Here is a 19,316-nt window from a genome sequence, read left to right as displayed (position 1 = left end):
AACAGATCAATAGAGGCCAGGGGTCAGGTAAGAGGTCAATTCCTATGTCCGGGTAAGAGAGTGAAAATATTTAAAAACTGCACCAGAAAAACAATGATGAGATGGCAATTCAAGCTGCCAGGTATTAAAAAACGCAGCATGTGGTTTCTATCCTTGCAACACAAGCTGTTAACAATTTTTCTTGCTTTTAAAATAATTGAATTCAAAATAAGGTCATTCAGATAATTATTTTCTCTCTTGTGAAACCTAAGATCAAGATTCCATGGTTCTCAATCCAAACACAAACCTTCACTAAGCATGAGTGTGGATGCATTGTATTGTAAGAATATATATTTTTTATGTTATACATCATTGTGTTAAGCGTGTTCTAAATCAGAAAAAAATCTTTGCAAAACTATCACTCAGGTCGTGTGGAAGTTACACTGGAATTTGGAATTTTATTTCTTACCTATTTGTGTGTATTTGGTGTTTCAGAGTACTTCTGTATATGTAAAGAAACCATTAAAAGCTGCATAATCTGCAAACGAACCTCATAAATGTAAAGATTATGATATATTTATACAAACGTCAATACATAGATTTTGTTAATCTTATGGGAGAACACAAAGTCTCATGACAAACGTATTGAATTATGATTATTGAAGAATTTGAAATGACTTGACCAACATTTATAATGTGAATGTTCCTTCAGGAATTGAAAAGTCTGCGGGAATTCCCCTGACTCAATTCTGCAAATGCCTTTTCAGCAAACTTTTAAATCCTGAAAAAGAAATGAAGGCCAGTTATTTCCCAAAAGTGGATGTTTTATGCTTTTCACTTCACTATTCATCCCATGCTATTGAAACAGGTTGAATGGGCTTAGCATCCATTGGATTTAAACTGCTGAATGGGAGACGAGTCTCATCATGTCCTTTGATTATCTACAGGAAACGTTTAAAGAATCATAGCTGATTGTCTTTTTCTCTGCTCTTGACAGTGCTCCAGTTGGTTCTGAAAGATACATCTGGTTCCAGCCCCGGGAGAAGGGTGTTCAAGAATAGGTGTCATTAAAAGTTGGAAAATACCTGATAGCTTCACACCTTGCTTCTTTCTGGTACAAGCTGTCATGCTCATGTATCATATCATATATTTTAACGAGCACGGGGATGGTGTTATATAATTACATGGAGGCTTTGCAGCTCCCAGCCTGCAGCGCTGAGTGGAGAGGCGCTCAGCTCCAGTGCGTGAGCGATCCCCGGTCCTTCCTGGGTTCTTCTTTTGCATTTCTAATGAAGCTGAACTGACAAAGCGTGAAAGTGGTCTAAAAGGAAAAACAAAGAAAGTGACCCTGTTCTCACTGTGCTGAGGCTCATCAATATTCCAGCAGCTCGGCTTTCCCCTCTCCCTGATGTCTTTAATTTTTTTCAGAGCTGGGCTGACAGTCTCCTCCCCTTTCCTTAAGTTGCAGTGATAGTAAGTCTCTGCGTTCCCCAGCCCATGCGGATTGTCAGTTTTCTGCCTCCCTCTCGCTGAACCGTGCAGCTCTGCTGTATTTGCTGGGAAATCCCAACCTGGTCCGCCAACAGCGTGTGGAAACCCACAGGGCTGGAAAGGTGAGAGGACCCTTCACCTGCGCGGGAGCCCTCATTTCTCACTCTCCTCTTTTTTATGTTCCTTAATACAATGATCCTTCTGCCTATACCCTTGTTCTCTCTTGACATTAGTGCTGAATTATTATAGAGCACATTAGCTCTAAAGGGCTCCATAGATTAGCTGCATGAAACGTCTAGGGAAGAAAAGGCATGTGAAATCAATCTGTTTTCTGCAAAGTAGTGAAAATTAATTGCTCTGAAAAAACCTTCTTCTACGTAGTACTCATAATCAGGCTGGCATAAGTACTAATGTAAATATCTGCAGCAATTTACAAACGTTTTCACTCTCTAAACAAGTGAAGCACGTATCCTTCTGTTAAAACTCTCAGAGAATGCTGTGCTCACATGCCAGTCTCTAAACATATGCTAACTCAAAGAGCAGTGATCAAATCTCAATAAAATCAATTTGCTACAAGATGATATTTCCTCTAAGACATATTGTTTCAAAACCTTTTTTATTTATATTCTAACTGCTTCCTAATGGAGGGAAAAAAATAGGCACTCAGTTTACTAAGACGTTACAGTTTAACTGTGTATAAATGGAGACAGATTTCACTGGAAAGAACTAACTGTGCGTAGATACAAATTTCTAATTTCCTCATAAAAATATTCTGGTGTATTAAGAGTTCAGAAAACCATATCCTCAGTCTGAAAATCACCTTTGTGCAGACTCCATTATGAAATAAGTCAATACCAAGCAGATGATAGTATTTTGTTCTTAAACATAAAATAATATTTTAATATTAGAACATTTTATGGTTGATTCAGTGGCATGAATTTGTAAAATCAGACTGTATGCCTGCAGTTTCCAAACATTACATGCAAGAAGAACTTGTCTTACAGTCAGAGCAACAAGCTAAGCAGGATATAATTTCTGATGCCTTACAGATGTACTCCAAATACTTTATACATTCTAAAGATGAATATTAGCAACATGAAACTGTCAAGGGCATACCTTCTAAATAGCAGCTGAAGGGTGAATAGATGATTTCTGCTGTGTTTTGCCACGTGAAAAGGAGGAATTCAGACAATGCAGGCAGCCAGTAAAACAGAAGTGTAGAAAGCTTTAGATGTTCCAATTCAAGCAAAATATTTCTCTCCAATATTTATAATGAAGGTGAGCTGTTTTTTCTCTTCTTTCTTTCTTTCTTTCTTTCTTTCTTTCTTTCTTTCTTTCTTTCTTTCTTTCTTTCTTTCTTTCTTTCTTTCTTTCTTTCTTTCTTTCTTTCTTTCTTTCTTTCTTTCTTTCTTTCTTTCTTTCTTTCTTTCTTTCTTTCTTTCTTTCTTTCTTTCTTTCTTTCTTTCTTTCTTTCTTTCTTTCTTTCTTTCTTTCTTTCTTTCTTTCTTTCTTTCTTTCTTTCTTTCTTTCTTTCTTTCTTTCTTTCTTTCTTTCTTTCTTTCTTTCTTTCTTTCTTTCTTTCTTTCTTTCTTTCTTTCTTTCTTTCTTTCTTGTCTTTCTTTCTGTCTTTCTTTCTTTCTGTCTTTCTTTCTGTCTTTCTTTCTGTCTTTCTTTCTGTCTTTCTTTCTGTCTTTCTTTCCATTTCTTTTCTTTCTTTCTTTCTTTTTCTTTTCTTTCTTTCTTTCTCATTCTTTCTTTTCTTTCTTTTTTAAGGCAAGGGTTTCCTAATCAGATGGGAAGTAAAATTGACATAGTTTTAGACCTCATAGATCCTTGTTTTTCCAGGAATAGTAACCAGTTCATGTCACTCTATCTCTAAGAGTCACAAAAAAATATAAAAAAAATAAAAAAATAAATTACCCTTGGTTTTTACAGGATGACAGCATGTTCAGTTTAACCTTTTAAGGCACAGGATGCCTATCTGAACAGAACATAAAATCTTTTCTTCTAAGAGTTCTTCTCACAGTCAACAAGTTGGATATTACAACTAATCAAGTTTTATTGAAATGGGAAGAACATCTGCTTCCATGTAAATATGTGGTTACTCATTCTTTTGAAATCTTATTGCAATATTTGGTATTCCTTGTCTTACAGGTTTCTCCAGCACCTTTTACGGAAAAGGGTCTCTCATATTTCTGAAAGGATTTTGATAAAAGTTTATTATAAGAGAATACTTTCTGCAAGATAAATGACTAAAGGTAACGGAGAAGATCCCAAAACTGGAAGTAGGATGGAACGCTTTCAACAAGGAGTCCGGAAACGTACACTTTTGGCAAAAAAAAAGGTGCAGAGCATAACAAAGGATGATGTTAAAAGTTACTTGTTGAGGAATGCCTTTGTGCTCTTCACCGTGGTTGCTGTGATTCTTGGTGAGTCATTTGTTCAATAGGAATATTCTGTTCTCCACCACATTTGACAATGACAATTTGCCTGGGTGTTTTGCATTACAAACAAGATGCCAAATTCTTCTGCACTGATAAGGATGATCTTGCTTGGAGAGTTTGGGCTCTGACAGCTGCATGTTGGAGCTGTGGGTAGAGCTGTTTTAATTATTCTAGTATTACTAAGGAAAATAATGGGAAAAGAGATCATTTGTTCCATGGGCTCTTCTCCTGAAGAATTAGGCTCAATAACCATAACAGAATGTTCTAATCAAAATCCTCTATTACCCAAAGCAGGTTCAGCAAAATGCTCAGGATGTAACTTCTATTTACCCAGATTTGTCATATTTAAAGTTTTACAATGACTAACAGAAGTTCTTAATGAATTAAATGAGAATGAAATGTTAACTTACTTGTGAGCAAACTTCTATATCAGAGCCTCAGTCCTTTTAGTTTCCCCATGACAAATGCAAACAAACCTAAAGTGAGTGCAAGCTTATTCTTTCCCTGTTGCTCACAATCTTACACATGCATCTTTCAAATGCAAATGTGGCAACAATAGAAATGCTGCCTATTCAAAGAACTGCGAGATAACACCTGATTAAATGCCTTTTTAGAGTATGGAGAGGAATCCAGAACATCAAACAGTGCTTAGATTAGGAATGCAACAAAAAGTTAATTTAAAATACAGTTACACATTTTATAATTACATTAGTGATAGGATCATTTGAAAAAATATGCAATTAAAAAAAAATAACTACTTTATATAACCATAATCAATTTTGATCATTTTTCTTTATATACAGATTGATTTTCTAAATGACACCATATGTTCTATTAAGAACTCATACTGTAAGCAAGAACATTAAGGTTTTACCATTCTTTCTTTCTGTTTTCATTTTTTACTAGTCTACAGTATAAAACTATGAAACTGCTCATCAAAACTCAAATGTTTCACTTAAAAGTTATGTGTCTTAGTCCTACATAAGGCCCAATGTCCATGATGATGCTGTTCTACATGAATCTGTTTGCTCTATTTTTACAAATTTCCTAGAATTGAAATTTTATTGCTTTACCATTGTTGTTGTTTGGTATCAGGACTGTAGGGTTATTTTAAACTGATTTCAAACTAATTTTTTATTGCCACAAGTTGCACCGTGGAAGATTTAGATTAGATTTGAGGGAACATTTTTTCTCTGAAAGAGTGGTCAGGCACTGGAATGGCCTGCCTAGGGAGGTGGTTGAGGCACCATCCCTAGCGCTGTTCAAGAAGCGTTTAGATGAGGTGCTAAGGGATTTGATTTAGTAGCTTAGTGGATAGGGATGGTGATAGGAGGATGGTTAGACTAGATGATCTTGTAGGTCCTTTCCAACCTAATGTATCTATGAATCTATGAATCAGTTTTGATGGTCTTTTTCTTGGAGAAATTTATGGTGGTTTGCATAAGGATTATATTAGGCACTTCACTGCAACGAATAATTCAATAGTAAGTATCATTCTCTCATGTTTATCAATAATATTTGATCAAAAGTACTTTTCATTCCTAAATAAGGATTTGCTCAATGCAAAAAAGTCCCAAAACATTGATACCGGGGTTGCAAATTGTAGCTATACTATCTACAATGGTAAGGGAAGGCAATGCAAACTAGCCAGCTTTTGAAACCTTGACCAAACTCAAATCAAAACTTTTGAGACAAGTAACTGACAAGGGAAAAGCAACCCCACGTTTTTTTCACTACCATCTGGCTCCAGGCTGAATTCCTCAAAATTGGCAATGTAGGAATAGAAACTTAGACTGCACAAGTGTGTTTACATTTGTTGTTTATTCCAACTAGCTAGTAGTACTAGTGACAAACATCTGCCCACGTCTCCACTGCCACCTATAGCCAGGGCAGAGTACAGTAAGGTTTGAACTCAAGTTGGAGAATTGATGAAAATGTGCAGCCTCAAATACCCAAATTATGCTCAAGAACCTATAGGCACCTCTATCTGTTGTAATATCTTACAAAAATCTTATTATTACTATGAAGGAATATTCCAAAATTTTCTCACATGTGTGGTGTAATTTTATATTATATGTATGATTTGAACTGCATAACTGCATATTCACTCCTGGCAGCTATAAAAAGGTAAAAGTTTTTTTAATATATATATATATTATTATTATTTTCACTGCTGTGGAAATATACAGAAATTGGGAACAGTTGGCTTAAGAGTTTGTAAAATAGTCAGTGGTTGTGCTGCATCTGTCTAACAGACAAAATTCTTTCTTATCTCTTAGCTGTTCAGTGATCTGTGCAAAGTCAGATGGAGGGCTCAATCCTTTCCTAGCAGTCAGCAATAAACTCTGTGAAAATAAACCACCCATTAGGACTGCTACAAGTCTCATCAAAGATGCTTGAATGAGAAAGCAGGTAGAGACCAAAGTATACTCGGGTAAAAGATCTTCAGTACTTCCTGTAATCTGTACAAGTAGAGTACACCAGCTTCTAGAGCTGTCACTCTAGCAATTTTCAACTCCAGAAAATCAAAATTAGCTTAAATGAGAGCAACATTTCTTCAGAAGCATTTATTTTATGTTACTTTTGTCTAAAATGAAAGAGCCCACTTAGTAGAATGTTTCTGACTTCTTCAATGAGTAGGGTCTGTGCCAGTAGAGGTCCAGTGGATAGGATAGTCTTCCCTAGCCCACCTCCAAGACTATAGCTTGAAGCAATAAGTTGAGTTTGTTGGGTGAGTTTGTGTCTGTGGAAACAAGTACTTTGTTATGAAGCAGATGGCTGCAACATACAGTTCTCAGAGTGCTGATATTTTACTGACAGAGCAGTGGCATTCACTTGAGAAGAAGAAATACAATCGGCTACCTTAACTTCTGCAATCAGTCCAATTCTGAAGTAATTTCTAAAGTGAATTCAGTAGCTGCTGCAATTCAGAAACAAATAATCTTTAAGAATCTTATTATGAATGTTCCAGAAGTTATAAGACTTACTGAGGATTACTCATATGCTACTCTCTGTTTTCTAAAAGTCTCAAGAAAATTTTTCCTGAATTCTCATTTTGCCTTGGTAAGTTCTGTCTAGTACATCATCATCATTATCATAACTGTTGTCATTTTTAGAAAAAGTTAAACTATTTTCAAGACCTTTGAGAGACTGAGAAAAACCTGGTCAGCAAAGCGAGTTACAGTTATGTGTTTCAGATTCTGCTGGCTCAGCTAGAAATACTAAGTCAGGTGGTGTTTTTTGCCATGGATCTTGGCAAAAGCCAATAGATTTGTGAGGTGAATTTAGGAAGCTGACCATTGGTGAATTCAGTGTTGTAATGACCTGGAGCATTTTAAGGTAGGGTAGATGTCAGGGTGGCTCTGCATGGAAAATACACAGGAAGTCTTACCAGCTTTGAAGTGTTAGCCAAATTACTGGCAGAATCTCAGGGGCTGCCCCCTCTCCCACGCTACTTCACTTCATCATCCTGTCCCCAAAATGCCTTCCTTTCAGATGTTCTTCCTCCAGCGGACACTTGATTCTCTGCTACCAACCTCCCATTTTCCAGAAATGCACAGAAGTCCAGATTTTGATCTGGCAGGACTTCTGAGTGCCCAAAAATATTTTGTAGATTTTGAACTTGTACTGAAAGAAAGATTCAAGCTCACAGAACTCCTGGGAAGCTATTCACAGAAAAATACTATTATAACCAATGGACTCAGTGAAGAAGGAGGTTGTGGAGCAAGTACAATAAAAAGCACTTTCTGCACAGAGATGAAACCACCATAGCATCAAACAAGGGGGATGGAGATTAAATTCATTCTGGGAGCTAATTTCAGTTTCTGGCTGCCCATCCACCAAGGAAGAACAAGGCTGGCTGCACCATGGCATGCTGTCCTCTGTAATTGCAGGGAATCTCAGAAAAAAATGTGAAATGCTGATAGGTGTATACAAGATCTATTCTACAAAAAGTGTGTACCAAGCATAGGATCCCAAAATTTCTGATGTCCTTTTAAATAAAACAAAAAATAACATTTAAAATTATAAGATGAAGATAGAAACCAGATTTAAGTAAATCCCGCAGGAGATCCTTCATAATACAGAATGCAAAAACGAAGAAAAAATCCTAAAAGATCTAGACAGTGAGAAGCCATGCAGAGTTGCACATTCTCCTATCTCAACACACTACATGTCCAGACAGTGGTTTAAAGTGAGTCCTGAAAGTTGCAAGTGATACCTGGGTAGACAGAAACCCTGGATAAAAAAAAAAGGAAGACAGAATCTTGTGCTTTGAAACAATATACTTTCTGCTACAGGTAAATCCCCTATATCCATTGGAGAGAAGGGTATTTGACACTACTGCATACTTAGAATATGTGCGGTAACAGTGCTGATGGCAACCTTGGTAAAATTTGCATGAGAACAAAGCAGAGGTCCATCATTGTAGGTGTGTTGAGGAAGGTGAGTGCTGGCTGAGAAAATATAGTGAACATAAAGAGAAAAATGTGGTACTAGAAAAAGGATAAAATATATACAAGTGAATCAAGATAGTTTAAGGACAGCTAGGGAGAAATTATTTCTATCTTTCGTGAAGTCAGAGGCTGTCTTTATCCCAACATTTTCCTAAAGAACCTGCACTACACATTGGCTCCTTATCACGTGAACCTTTCTAGAAACGAAATGAAAGCATATATGTAGCAATATACTTCTAAGCAAAGACATAGTTCTGTTTGAGGCTTAGAAGTATTTATGAACTTGTGGAAAAACAAAACAAAACAAAACAAAAAAGAAAAAATGAAAAAAAAGAAAGAACCAGACACCATGCCATTCTTAAAACAGAGTAATGCTTAAATACTCAAAGATGATTCCTTTTAGAAAGAAGCGTGGAAATACAAGGACCTGCCATTTTGCTATTTACTAGCCAGTAACAAACTGTAGGCAGAGAAATGCGTACAGTGCACTGATTAAGTTGTTACTTGTAAAATAAAATTATGTGCATTTATTATCAGAATCTTAATTTCTTATCATACACTCTCATGTTAATGAAGCAACCCAGCACTAGCTGTCAGACTGCCATATGCTTTGTAGTAATGACAATACACATGGCTGCTGAAATCACAGCTGTGCATTCAGTAACAGTGCACATACTAGCGAAGGTGCAAAATGTGCTCATATTACCTTAATACCTTATTTGATCGTATTTGACCAATCAGTGGACTTGCAAAATGATGCTGAAATGTAACATTTCTCGGTGATCATAAATTAATCCAGAGAAACATCTGTTCAGTTTTCTTCATACAGCTTGTGAAAATACAGGCATGGGTGGCTTCTTCAAACCTCTCTAGAAATTCAGTTTGAATTGATTTATTTAATACTACTCTGTACAAAATGGATTTCAAGGCTTTCTTGGGTGGAATGCAGGCCATTAACAGAGACATTTAGTGTGTTTATGTAATTTGTAAGAGATTTATTGAGAAAATTGACTGCAGTACTTGTAGAACATGGTAGTCATGCCATCTAAGACTAAGGTATGATAGAAACAATGGCTATATGAAGGGCCATCAAGAAACGGTTTTTATTTTTTTGAGCATCAGAGAGAACCAAAGAGATATTTCAGTGGAAAATGAACCAGTTCTTCCCACTTTTCTGTATGTGTGCTGTAGTTACTGTGGTGACTACAGAGCAGTACAGAATCATAAGCAAAGTGCCAGTGACTTGTATGCTAAGTGAATGTTTAACAATGTTAGATTCTTAGTAGCACCCTAGCTACTGAAACACTTGAATGAGTAGCCTTATGCACTGGAATGTCTTTCAGTTGACTAAAATGAAACTGTAGTCCAAGATGTCGTGTTCAGACGTTTATTAAATCCTGAAGGATTTTGTTGTTTTGGTTTGTTTTATTTTTTGCTTGAATATTATTGAAATAACCAGATATCTAAAAGTTTGCAAGATTTATGGTACAAAAGAAACGATACAAAAGAGTTTTCATTTTAAGGGAATCAAGACAAATTGTATTTGGGAAAGTACACAAAACAATCCAATATGAAAGAGATAAATAAGGACATTCAATTTTCTAAATTGCAATAAGGCTCCTAAGAATGTAAGATACAAATGCAAATATTCTAATAATTTGTACCATAGCACTGTCTTTTAAATCAAGATAAGCAGCAGCTGGGTGATATTAACATATATATTTCTTGATGCCTTCTTTAAAATGTTATGTGATTTAACAGTCCATACAGATAGCTTAGTTGTATGAATATCTTGTCCGTTCTCCCAATTCTTTCTTTTCTTGTTCATTATATTGACATTTCATATTTTATTCAACTTCAGATTAGATCTCACACATTATCCTTGTCATTTGCCATATTTTCTCACATATTTTGTGCCCAGCCAGTTTGACGCTGACCTTTGGAGCAATAAGACGAAGTAAGTGATAAAAAACAGAAAAGGAGCTTAGAGAATTACGCTTTGTATGTTAATTTCTCTGAATGAGCTTCTTGCAGAGTACATTGATGTCAATAGTATGTATTAGAAAGCAACTAAGCTACTGATTATGGAGTTTTAAATTAGGTCATAGACAGAAAAAAAAAAAAAAGTAAATATGGAATACGGAAGACACAGTGTAAAACAGGGCAGGAACAGATGAGAATTATTCCAGATATATATTTGAAGGTGCTTGATTACTTTTTTTATTACATCAATGCTGCAGAGTTGGAAGTGTACTGACAACATGTTTAATTAACATAATGAAATCCTGGTGTATTTAACTTTTAAAAACCATGCAAAAATTTTATAATAGATAATTGAACTATACATTATTGAAAAGGAAAGCAGTTAAAAGCAGGAAGGGAAGCAAAATCAGAATGATGATAGGAGAATCAGAAGGGTAAAAAAGTGTTATTCTTATACTCTGTAGAGGTATTTCCATGTTTATTTTTTTTCTCCTAGCAGTTGTTTTGAATGTTGTTCAGTTCCATAAATTGAAGAAACACATTTTTTTCCTTTAAATTTTACAGGGGTATCTGCTTCCTATTAATACTGCTGGAAGATCATAAATGAAAATCGGCTTAGCAGTTGCACTCTGTGTTCTTGGTTTTTACCATTTCAGTAATTTGGCACAACAGAAAATTCATTTCTCTCACAAAACTCTATAAAAGATGTGACTTATGTGATAAACAGTATTTACACTTGAATTAAACTTCTCTTTCAAATTGCCTCTAGTAAATACTCAGTTTTTACCATACACAAGGACCAAATTAAAAAAAATAAAAATTAAAAAAGAGATGACCACTATCACAGTGAAGCTACTAAAGAAGGAATTCCTAGGAGTGCTAATCAAAGGCTACTGATGAATTAAATTCCTGCATAATTTTTTATGCTTTTTGAAATCTGTTTCACTTGGGAGTACATGTGTCAACAAATACTTACAACCTAGTCCTCCAAAGCCTAAGATTTAAATAATGAGATGTAGCTGTACATAGAATTCAAATGTCAGAGCTGAGTATCTTTTTAGAACATGGTTAAGAGCTAGGAGATTGAAAAGGTGACCCTACAAATCTGCAAAGCAAATATGTAACAGGATTGTGTTCCTACTCCCACTCATTTTTGTTGATCATGATCATGGCAGATATTTCAACGCAGCCAAGATCCACATATGAATCATCACCTTGGGCATGCTGTCAATTGCTGTAGATAAACTATCTTGCACTTCTCCTTTCAAAAGCTGAGATTTGGGATGGATTCCACCATTCCTTTCAAAGTTGTGTCATTGGGCAGAAGAAAGTGCAAGATTGAAAGTTACATGCCAGGAGAACAATAGGCATAATGTTTTATCCTAATGGCTAAAATGCTAATCTACAGCAAGGAGCCCCAGGTAGTGAAAAGATCACTCGAGAAAGAATAGAAACATAGGGCATTCTAAATCCAGCTGATCCTCTGCATATAGGTGTTGGTTGTACTCAGCTTCTCGTTCTCCATTACTCAGAATTGATACAAGGAAATTGATGCTTAGATCATGGCAATTCTGAGAAAAACGCAGGCAGAACTGTGAAAAACTGGGAAACTTAAAAAAGAAAAAGAAAAAAGAAGGAGTTGTGCCCACTAACTTTATAGACTCCCACAACTAAGCTTTTTTATCTAGAGGAACTTTGAAGGTCAAAAAGTGGACTGAGGTGCTTTGTGATTAAGTACTGTTACAGGTGCCAGTTTCCCATTTCTGTTTTTGTGACCTTCCATTCTGAATGCTCAGCAGTGAGAGGAGAAGTATCATTATTTGCATGGAAGTTACATCCAGATCAATCCTCTTTGGTACAACATTTTCAGTATCTCAGACTACCCACTGTTCCCTTCAGATTACAACTCATAAGAAGTCAGTCAATTGAAAGACTTACGAGAGTTCTCTTCACAGTCAAATTAAATAAAGAACTTTCTGGAATTCATACACTGAAAGAACTGCTGACTGGTGAATAGAGTGGATGGAAGATTCTAGATACAGGTAGTTTCATGAAAGTCATAATGAGATTTTTAGGAGTCTCAGCTGAATAAATGCATCCTGCCTTTTTTGTGAAGATGATAACATGACCCCATTAATTTCATTCATTAACCTGAATTTCTTATTGAAAGAATGTACTCTTTTAATAACGAAGAATTACAGTGATCCTTAAACCTGATATGACAGCAGTCTTCTATTCCACATCTGGAAAACCTACCTCTCAGTTCTGTCCATGTTATGTTCATGTGTCAGCAAAGTACTGGATAAGAAATCTGTAAAATCTTCTGACAAAGTCTGCCATGTGAGTTATGTTCCATGACACAAACAGTTCTGGCACAGGCATATCTTGATTCAACAAAAACTTAATTCTCAGTGGCAAATACCCCAATTACATGTTTAGACTATCAGTGCTAAGTTAAATTAACAGGTGGTTTTGTAGGAATGAGAAGTTGGGCTAGTTCTACAGAGATACAAATGCATAATTTGAGCGTCCCACAAATGATAGTATAAAACTGCACATCAAGGAAGTCAAGCCTGCTAAGGAATGTTTTGTAATGTATGTCTAAGGTGGAATTAAAAAACACAAAGGCAGTTATCAAGGTCTAACCTCAGGCTCTCCATTAAACTACACCAGACATTCTTCAGAGTAGAGCCCTGGTTTTTATTTTGTTTGCATAAAGTTCTTGGCATGAAGGGATTTCATTCTCATTGACTGCAGTTACTGAGTGTTACCTTACTGTAAAAAAGACAGAAGATTACTGATGGGCAGATGAAACTGTTGAAGAGAAGAACAGAATTTGGTGATGTTTACAGCTATGTCAGATTTCAGTTGACGAAAAACAGGCAGGAAAAATATGTAAAAGCAAGAAAGGAACTATGTAAACTTTACAAGAGACCAGTCGTCTTATCTATTGGGAATTACTCTTTATGGGAGTGAAAAAATGAACATTAGTCAAGAAGGTGGAGCAGTAAAGTAAAATCAGGCATGAAAACACAGTTACTACAGTAACATTTTAGAGCACTGAATAATATCTTAATTATTAATTATTCTAAATAATACTTCACAAAATATAATTGATCTGACCTGTGTTGAGTATGCCTTGTCTTTTGTATAGCAGTGAAAATGCTACTTCATTTCAAATCCTCTAGAAAAGCTTTGCAATTACTTGTCTCATTTTTAACAGCAAAAGAGTAATCAAAGATAAGAAGTAGATATAGAAACAGATCAAGAAATACAAGGCAAATATTAAGGAAAAAAATTTAAAGACTGAGAAGCCTAAGTTGAACAAAAACACTTTTGAATGTGTTATCAAAGGAAAAAATCATCCCCTGGCTGAAGAAGAATGATAAATGAAGTGACTACCTGAGTAACACCAGGCAGAAAACAAACTTCATTAAAAATGAATTGAAATATTTTAAACAGCACTCAAATGATGTTATATTTTTTTTCTGTACACAAGATGTTCTGATATGTGCAGTGTTTCATAATGCAGTGATTTTACTCATTGCTTAATTAAAGTCACAGAATCACAAAATGGCCTGGGTTGGAATGGACCTCAAGGATAATGAATCTCCAAACCCTCTGGCATAGGCAGGGCCACCAACCTCCCATTTAATATTAGATCAGGCTGTCCAGGGCCCCATCCAATCTGACCTTGAGCACCTCCATGGACAGGGCATCCACAACATCTCTGGGCAGCCTGTTCCAGCACCTCACCATTCTCATTGTAAAGAACTTCCACCTGACATCCAAATCGAGGAATCATAGAATGGCTTGCATTGGAAGAGATCTCAAGGATCATCAGGTTCCAGTTCCCTGTCACAGGTAGGATAGCCAAAAGCTAGATCAAGTACTAGCTCAGGCTGCTGGGGTCCCATCCAATCTGGCCTTAAACGTCTCCAGGGATGGGGCTTCCCAAGCTCCTCTGGCAACAAGCTCCAGCACTTCATCACTCTCTCTGTAAAAAACACCCCCCTGACATCTAATCTAAATCTCCTTTCCTTCAGTTTAAACACATTCCCCCTTGCCCTATCACTATCTACCCATGCAAAAAGTTGATTTCTCTCATGTTTTAATCAGGTTATAAATGCCTATAAAATAAATCACAAATTACAAAATGCCTCTGGATATTTGCAGATTGTAACTGAAGATTGATGCAAATAATCCAGACTGGTATTCGAAAAGTAACAGCACTCACTGGATGAAGTAAATCTTCAGGATCAGGATCAGACACAGTGACTGCAGCACAGCCTCTGTGTTCAGTGTAGCAGGAAGCACCATAGCACTCCTGCAGAGTCTGAGCAGCAGTAACACAGTGACTTTTCCCATGATACAGGAGCAACTCTGACATCAGTGCAGCTCTGATATCCAGAGAAAATAAAAAATGAGCTGAAAAAACTCTTTACAGTTTTAGAATTCTGTTCAGGTGAAATTTGTAGATTTTTTGCTTCTGTTTTATCATATTCCGTAGCAGGAGTTTCAGCTGCATTGCTTGATATCTGACAGCCTCAGAGTGCCCCAGGTTTGTGTGTTCATGAACAGTGGGCCCAGAACCACATATGCAAAAAACTTCAACATACCCTTGAAAAGCCAAGTCTGTCACAATCACTGTGTACCATAGGTATCCATGTGTGCACAAAAAGCACAGTATATCCTCTCTGAAATAATTTTATGTATGGATAAACCAGGTAGTCCTGTCTTAACAAAACAATGTTTTGTTGCTAGATCTGCCCTGTAGTACAAATTAGAGTCTCCTCTGCCCCAGTCATGTCTAGGATATTCAACTCTTTTAAATAAGTTCCTCCCTGGCTCACTTCCTCATCTGTCAAGCAAATGAGATAGTTATTTGTGTCCAAATTAACTCACATTATCTCTTCCTCTCTATATCCATGTATGAGAGCTTCTTGGAGAACCGCTCCTTCAGATCTCTGCTGTACCAGTATCATGCAATTTAAAGTGCAAGAACATGTAAGACAGTTCATATATATACTGCTATAGATGGGAGATCCTGTCAGGTCTCTGTCAGATGACAGCTGTAGAGAAAAATCAGCTGCTTTATTAAGTATGAAATAGAAAAGGAAGTGGATGTTGAAAACAATTCATCCTCAATAGAACACATTTAAAGTAATTTTGTGCTACCTAGTCGCTCCAATTCTGGATTGTTATAGATGAGGAAAAGTAGCTGACGAGGTTGCTCAAGGGCATGTTTTTATGATAAGTTAAGTCAAGGATGTAGATGACAGAAAATTAACCTTGATTTAAGTCCTTAGTATTTGACAAATACATGTTCATAGAAGCGGTTAAAATTTAGATCAGCTTAAATTGTAGCTCTTCCCTGAGTGTAGTAATTTTGTGATCACCACAATATTGTCCCCCTCAGTTTGATTCAGTATGTACCCATCCTTTCAAGTCTGATGCAGTATGTGCCCATCCTTTCCTTCAGTATTCCTCTGCTACAAAAATTGGAGTAAACAAACTGGAGTTGTCTCTTCCAAACCTTGGAGATTTGGGTAATGAAGACGTGTGGAGAACTCTCAGAGTTATCCCACCAAATACAATTTGTGTGAAGGAGCTTAAGGAGAGTCATAAACTCCAGGAGAAAAAAGAGTTGAGGAGATGAAGCAAGACAGCACTATTGACTATACAGTGCAAGAAATAGTTTTCAAATACTTTAATATCAGTATCCCATCTGTAGACCCAAATTAAATGAACAATTGAAAGTAACTATCTAGCTACTAAAGAACAGTTAGCATAATAAGAGTTAATATTTAAGATATAATTAATAAAAATAAAGAAGTCACTAACAAGAATATTGCTACAGAATACAAATATGTAATGCTTAGATTAGATACTTAGCATTTAGGTTTATCACAATGGTGACAAATTGAACATACTTTACTACCGACATAGGGAAAATCAGAAAGCAAGGAAGGAGCAGGTTATTATATACACAGTGCAGGTGGAAGGTTTAATTCAAAATTATGAAACAAAAAAGATCAAGATGTTAAGAATGATTGTGATTTTGTCGGTACCTTAATGTATTCCTTATCTCTAGGGGGATTATTTACCTCTTTGTCTTAAGTAAAAACAGTTGATGTCCTACCTGAAAATGGTCGTTAGATGAAAAGGTGTAAGAACAGAATGATAAACTAAGCAAAAACAAATGACCCAATGAACAGAAACGTTCATTCCAGGAACATAAGAGTGAAATAGTTGTGCAGCTAACAGAAATATATAATGGCCAATTAGACAGGTAGGAGACTGATCCTCCCACTGGCCCTAGTATGATTTCTGTCATGAAACAAAATGTTATTTGCTTGCTGGTTACAAGGTTTTCAGAAAGATCACACTTAACAGGGACTATTTTAGTGACCATTCTACTTAGTCTAAGGTACTTTTTTCTAGTTACATTGATATTTCCTATTTCCTGCTGGAAAAGATAAAGTAAGTCTCTACTTAATCTTCATGAAGAGTGACTTGGAATCTACTGGTAAAAAGCAGAAGATCTAGAGTAACCTGCTGGAGGTTGGACTAGATGATGTCCAGTGGTCCCATCCGGCCCTTATGTCTCTGTGATTCTTCAATCTCATTTGAAGTGCAGCATTTTCAATTTGTATACCATGTAATAATTTCCTCTTGTCATAAGTCTGAGTGATTTATGATCAATATAAAGGTGAAGTGATAGATTTTGTACAGAAATATTGATAACATAGACATTTAAAGATTATAAACTCCAAGAAATGTTATATCTTTATTTCCTGTTTGTTCCAGATGTAAGAGAGAGAAGGCAAGCTTTTAAAACTTATTTTAAAATTGAGACTACTTCTTCAGCGGAACTGATGCTATTGTTCACTTCAAAATATTTTGCCATTTCTTTGAAGCTTCCTTGTTTGTTTTCTTGAAGTTATCAGTTACTTGAAGCAGAGAAAAAACTGTCATTGTTAAATTTTTATATTCAATTCACTAAGGTAGAGCAAGGAGGAGGATAAACTTCCCTGAAGTTCTTGAGTAAGCACTTAGATCTGCATGAAGACCTATCTATCTTCTACGTGTCATGGTGTTTTTTTATTGTTTTGGTTTGTTTTCACTGATGTGGTGTTTTACATACGTGTGTGGATGTGCAATCCTTCCTTTTTCAATGCAATATGAAGTATCGTGTGAAACAGTTTTCTACCAATGAGAGAACAAAGTATTATGTAACACAGTTAATAACATCTTCATTTTCTGCATGGGATAATTTAAAATTTGTTTTCAAATTTAATTTCAGAAAACTATATATAAGCTGACAGCATTCTGGTAGATCATCACGTTATTTTTGTAATGACCACATACTGAAAAAAAACAAACCAACTCCCTAACCAACTGTTCAAGAAAACTGTGTATAAAAATATTATTTTTTAATTGCTGCTTTGGGCCCAGATTTTAATAATCAGTTCATCACACTTTGATGTTAATCTATTTAAGAAACTTCATATAAAATTCTATTTGTCATTAGTTGTGAAAACTACTGTTTCCCTACTGTTGCTGCAGCCATTTGGAAGTGAAAAGCCTAAACCAATTCATCAGTATTCTCCTGCTTTAGGAACAAGCAGTCCCAAATCATACTTGCCATTTCTGCCATTTCAGTTTCATTCTCATGACCAGTAGCAGCTTTTTCCCCTCTGCTTCTTTCAAGTTTTAAATGCTCTCATGACTGGATTAATGTAAGCTGAATTTTAATTTGAACAACCAACCAAGAATAAAAATACTATAAAATAGTTCAGTTAAAATTTTATTCTGATTGTCATCAGGTTTACCAGCAAGATTTTCCACAAATTTGAGTATCCCTGACAAATACATTTAAAAACCATATTTTTATATCTGCAACCTCATTTGCTTTGTTATGGATAAACTGTCCTTCTGCACTACTTTACAGATGTACAGAATACAGCTCCTCAATTTAAACAAGTACTACTGATTTTTAAACAGAAAAAAAAAAGGGAGGGGGGTGGGGAGGATTCTGTTGAGAAATCTGCTCTTTCTAGCAGCATAGAAATGGTGCACCATTCACTATTTGAGAGGTTAGGCTTTGATATTGTAGATTAGTTGTTCTTTTCTGTTACAAAGGGTAGACAGAAACCTGCCCTACAGGTTGCGGCAGCACGTCTCACACAAGGCTTTGTTTTGCTACAATTTTCAGAATTAGTCAGAAACTTGAAACTTTTGCTGAGAAAAGTCTGCTCCATTATTTACCCTTCTCAGTCTTGATTGTAAAGGATGCTAGTCAATACAGCTCTTACCAGACACTGATATGGATAGCTGTTGAAATGCTGCACATTTTCAAAAGTTTTAATGCCTTATACTGAATTCATTTGGATACCTTGTTGTAGCACCTGACTTTAAATTGTGATTTTATGGTTGTCTGATTATTTAAATCCTATAAGTGTTGGCTCTCAAAAATGAATTAAAAGTCAAAGCTATCTTAACTACATTCATTTTTTGTCTTCAAGAGCATAATTTTTTGTTAATAAAATTTTACCAGACAGGAAGAAATATCCAGTATCTAAGTATTAAACTCAGAATATAAAATGAAATTTCATCTTCATTTATTCTAAAGTCAAGAGAGGCTAATAAAATCATATTGTTCTGCTTTCATTTTCAGACTACAATGAGAAAATCATTTGGTTAAATTCCTTCTGCTGCTAAGATCACTATGTTAACACAATATTCAGGGAGATCTGTAAAGCAATTACTACTCTATTTTATCAGTAGGGAAACTGAGTTAGAGAAAGGTTTTATAGCCTAGGCATGACTTCACATAAATCAACAGTAGTGCTAAGATTAAGGCTGAAGAATTAGTAAATATCAGATGTCAGCCTGGGTCACCAGGGCACATATTTTCCATGTTGCAGAATTATTTTCTTGTAAATTACAGTGTTGGGCAATG

General features: G+C 35.7%; 1 protein-coding gene across 1 annotated transcript in view; it reads left to right on the top strand.

The window, feature by feature from the left end:
- The first annotated feature begins 1,486 nt into the window (after positions 1 to 1,486).
- The window catches only part of SLC1A3 (solute carrier family 1 member 3), a 59,530-nt gene continuing 41,700 nt past the window's right edge, over positions 1,487 to 19,316 (top strand). The window contains exons 1-2 of the mRNA XM_065739985.1: positions 1,487 to 1,592; positions 3,625 to 3,899. Coding sequence (XP_065596057.1) covers positions 3,719 to 3,899 — 181 coding nt within the window. The 5' untranslated portion in view covers positions 1,487 to 1,592; positions 3,625 to 3,718. The remainder of the gene's footprint in view (positions 1,593 to 3,624; positions 3,900 to 19,316) is intronic.

Source organism: Cyrtonyx montezumae, unplaced genomic scaffold, assembly GCF_038088225.1.
Source record: "Cyrtonyx montezumae isolate F1298 unplaced genomic scaffold, pur_monq_1.0 scaffold_25, whole genome shotgun sequence".
Classification (NCBI taxonomy): domain Eukaryota; kingdom Metazoa; phylum Chordata; class Aves; order Galliformes; family Odontophoridae; genus Cyrtonyx; species Cyrtonyx montezumae.
This window is presented reverse-complemented; position numbering and strand designations above follow the sequence as displayed.